This window comes from Colletotrichum lupini, chromosome 7 (assembly GCF_023278565.1).
Source record: "Colletotrichum lupini chromosome 7, complete sequence".
NCBI lineage: Eukaryota > Fungi > Ascomycota > Sordariomycetes > Glomerellales > Glomerellaceae > Colletotrichum > Colletotrichum lupini.
The window spans coordinates 3,703,194-3,707,770 of record NC_064680.1 but is presented as its reverse complement, the minus strand read 5'-3'; the positions used below and the strand labels follow the sequence as shown (position 1 = coordinate 3,707,770).

Here is a 4,577-nt window from a genome sequence, read left to right as displayed (position 1 = left end):
AGGATGTGAACCTGAGATATGAACGCTTGAAAGTAAATTGCTAGTCTATGCTATATTTGTTAGTATCCCTATTATAGGGTAGTTGGTTCGAACCGTAGTTAACGAAGAGATTAATTGAACTATTTAAATATCTGCGTAGTAAGTATAAAAAGGAGGTTCTAACTATAGGTTAGGCTAGCTATAATAATCGTAAATAGGGCCCCTAATTAGCCCTTACGTAGTCGGCTATATACCGCGGTCGAATTAGATTTTTAATCTAATACTAACTTTCTTTTTTTTTTATTAATTTAATTACTATAGTTAGAGGTATAATTCGACCTCGGGCCCGTTTACTAAGTCGTCTCCTTTTCCCCCTTTTCTCTACTCTTTTTATATAACTTATCCCTCTATTTATATAATAACTTTTTTATTACCTACGAATTACTCTAATTCCTTATTTAGTACTATTTTTATAAAAGCGTTTGCGAGGTTATTTTTATTATTAATCTAACGGATCTTAAGTATCTCGCGCCTTTTATATAATTACCTAAGGGCTATAATATTTATTATAAGCCTCTTTTCCTTCGTCGTTCCTAATTTAACAAGGTATTTATATAGCGAATAAGAATTAGTATAAATAACCGTTAGAATAGGTAAAAGGCTAATTTAATTAGTAATCTTCCTTAACGTTATTAAAATCGTATAAAAGAGGTTAATATTATTAACTATACCATAGACTTCCGACGTTAGTATACTTCTTATTACCCGCTTACTTTTAATTAATAAGTAGTAAATTATATTACTATATATAATAAATTCGCTCTCGCTTATACTCTCGTTAACTAGGATAATAATATACCCTAATTACGAAGTAAGGTCGTTATTATTTATAAATAACTTATTAATAAAGACGTAGAGCTTACTAATTATAAAGTTAATCGGGTAGTAAACGAGACCTCGATTGAGATTCGTTTATTATTACTTAAGCCGCTTATTAAGTACCTCGACGTCTCGTTTAGTTAGATCTATAGCCTACGCTACCCTAATATAATTAAAAATTACCTTAGGTTAATAAATACTTATAATATATACCCCTTATATAAGCTTAGCTTTATATTACTTTTTAATATTAATTATATTTAGGTTAACGAGTTTAATCTTTTTACCCTACCCTTTTTATTAAAAAACGATAGTTTCCTTTTTAATTATAAGAATCCTACCGTTAAATACTAAGGGGGTATTTATTATAAAGACCTTTTTTAGCTTCGTTACAAAGCCCGCTTTTTAAAGCTCCTTATCCTTTTTTTTTATAAAGTTAATATTAAATAGGCTTAATATATTATTAGTTTATATTCTAACGATCCTAAATTAGTCGCTTTTATACTTTATGACTAGTAAGCACGGGTCGTACGTAAAGGTAATTATTAATAGTTAATTAATATAAAAGTCGTAGTAAGTAGCTTATTAATAAGTACCCGATTTTACGAGCTTATATAATGGCTTAAGCACTTTAATAATCGTACTTTTTAAGTACTTACTAGCTATTTCCTTTAGTAAATAGGCTAGGATTTTCCTTATAAGCCCTATAGCCGATTAGGTATAGGCCTAAGTAATATTACGGCTCTAAATCTCGTATCCCTTTTTCCGTAGCAATACTATTAGTACTATTATTAATCGTTAGCTATAGCGTTATATAGTAGGTAATTATATAAGCAGCGTTGCTTTTTTAACGTCGCCGTACCCCTAAATTACGTATTTAGACTTCTCGTACGGCTAGGGTATTCCTTTTTTTTTAGTCTTACGAACTATTTATAATTTAAATATGCAGAGGTTTATATGTTTTTTTAGGTTATATAAAATAAATCGATAGACCCCTCGATTACGAAGAGTATCTATTTTAATAAGATCTAATCCCTTATACGGCTTTTTAATAATTATAATTACGCCTTCCTTACGTAATTTAATTACTAGCTTAAAATTAGCTTTCTCTTTTATTATATAAAAGGTATTAATTACTTTGTTATTAATAATAAATTGCCGCGTTAGGGCTTGCTACCGTAGTCTTTTATAACGTCTCGCTAGTAATATTAGTGCCCTTTTAGTAATTTCCTCTTCCTCGTCGTTTATTAGTATTACTACGACGATTTTGTTAAGGATAATTTCCTATGCCTCTGCCGCGGGTTATATAGTTTCCCCTAGCTCTTTCTTTTTTTATAAGTTAGAAATTACCTCGTTAAGATCTATATAGTACGGTCTAACTATTATAATTAATACTTCGAGTAACTAGTCGCGATCCCTCGCGACTATATAAAAGCGCTCGTTAATAAAAATTAACTTATATAGCCTAGCTTATTATTAAGTAATTTTGCGCTATACTCGTATATCCGAATTTAATAATATATTTAGATTATCCTCTATATCGGGCCTATTATATATAGTAATTACTTTATTAACTTGCTTTTTTATATTTACTTTGCGCAGTACCCGCATTACTTTTTTAACTACTCAGGCTCGTTAGCTTATACTTAGCAATAGTAACGAGGCTAAGGTCGTTCTTAAATATACTCTAAATACTAATAACGTTAATATAAGTCCGTTAGGCCTTATAGTATCGTTATAGTATTTAAGTACTATCTAAAGGTATTCGTCGTTAGTAAAATCCGGATTTTCCTTTTTAATAATTCTAAACGCCCTTTTTAACTACTAGTGTGCCCTTTTTACTTTTTTAATACTATAGTACGCTTTAATAAGTACGATTTTTAGCTATATACCGTAGGCCGTTACATTATCCCTAAATTCTACCGACTTAAAGCTAGTACTAGCGTTAGTTCTAATACTATCTAGCGGTCCTTAGTATATATTAATCTAGCTTTTTCATAAAGCTACTTATACTATCTTTACTTATAAATCCCGGAGGAATTACCTTATTTAAAAAGATATAGCTACGTCGATTATATATAATACTAGCTAATTATTTAAGTAGAAGATATTAATAACGATTTCCTAGTTAAAGTTAAGCTTATTACGCAATTTAAACTTAAATTTACGTAAGCTCTGTGTATTTATTTAGTATTAGTAATATACTTTTATTAACTACTTTAGCGCCCTTATTTCGATATTATTATTACCTAATTGCTTTAAGAGGTTATATAGCCTCATAACCGACGGGTACCTAAATCTCTAGTATAGTTTTCTAAGCTTACTTTTCGTTAGGTAATTAATTAACTTCGTATTATTAATAAGCTTTATAAACGCATACCCCTATCGTCGTTCGACTATTTTAAAGTACTTATTACTAAAGATTCTGTTCCTTATATTATTAAATATAATACTTAGTCGATCTATGTTTTTTAAATATAGGAGAAATAGGGTATTAACGGGTAAAATATAAAAAGTTATCGTTCTAAAGTACGTTTCTACTTCTATTATACTTAGGGCGACGATTTCTTTACCTAGGCCGAAACTAATCCTCGTAATACCCGCTATTAACATATTAAGTATTACTAGCGCGATTTTTTATAGTATTTAGAATTACCCTTTTCTTCTAGTTAATTATTATAATACCTTAGTATCTAGGATAATCCTATAAAAATCGTCTAGGCTATACTTTTTACTCGCGTAGAATACTTATACGAGCTTAGTATTTAAAAGATCTAAGTAGTATAAAAAGGACCCCTCTAGCTGCCCTTAAATTTACTTAGTACTATATTCCTTTTTTTTAAATATTAAGAAAGATAGCGTCTTCTCTTTAATTATTAAGAGAATAGGCTTCGGTACTATTAAATTTGCCTTTTTAGCTACTTTTATATCCGTTATTTAAAGGACCTTCCCTTACTATTTATAAATAAAAGCCTACTTATTAAGAACTTTTACTACCCTCTATTCGTTTAGCTTCGTATATCTTCTAAAGCTTAACGGGGTAAAAAAAGAGTAGTTAACCTCGTTAATTTCGTTATAATCTAATTTATTAATATAGGGGGTAAGATCTTCTTTATCTTCTGAATCTTTTATAGGGGGTATATACTTTAGGCTACTACTTTAGTTACCGTTATTAAGTTCTATACCCCTAGATCTATCCTTATATATAATAAGGAATTAGTTAAATTAACGAGGGCTAGTTTTACTATCTACTACCCTTAACTTTTTATATTATTCGTATAATTTAATACGCTCTTTTTTAGAGTAGTTACTTAACTAATATCTATCCTTTTTATAAATATAATATTACTTTTTCTATTACCCTACCCATAAGTTAAATCTCTATTTATTTAACGAATCTGGGCCTCTTTACTAGCGATTACTATATTTAGCCTCTTTTTTTTTTTTATTATACGTTCAATCGACTTAATATTATTAATAAAGGCCGTCGTATACTTAGAAATAGGTTTAGTATAGTATTCTTATTTTAATATTAAAACTAGATCTTAGCCTCGAGTAAAGCATCTTATAGTCTTTGGGTGCCTAGTATAGGGTTATTTTTACCTCTAGTATACGCTAGACTATAATATAAAAATATCCGACTTTCCGCTCGTTTATCCCCTTATTTAGCTAGGTTTTTACTAGCTTATTAATTCGATTAATAAGTCTGGCACGTATAG

At 29.2% G+C, this 4,577-nt stretch overlaps 1 protein-coding gene across 1 annotated transcript; it reads right to left on the bottom strand.

The window, feature by feature from the left end:
- Positions 1-3,240: 3,240 nt before the first annotated feature.
- On the bottom strand, positions 3,241-3,471 carry CLUP02_14132 (uncharacterized protein; the record flags this gene model as incomplete). Its single annotated transcript, XM_049293064.1, has 1 exon — positions 3,241-3,471. One exon carries the CDS (start codon positions 3,469-3,471, stop codon positions 3,241-3,243), a length of 231 nt encoding a protein of 76 aa, XP_049150210.1.
- Positions 3,472-4,577: the final 1,106 nt, after the last annotated feature.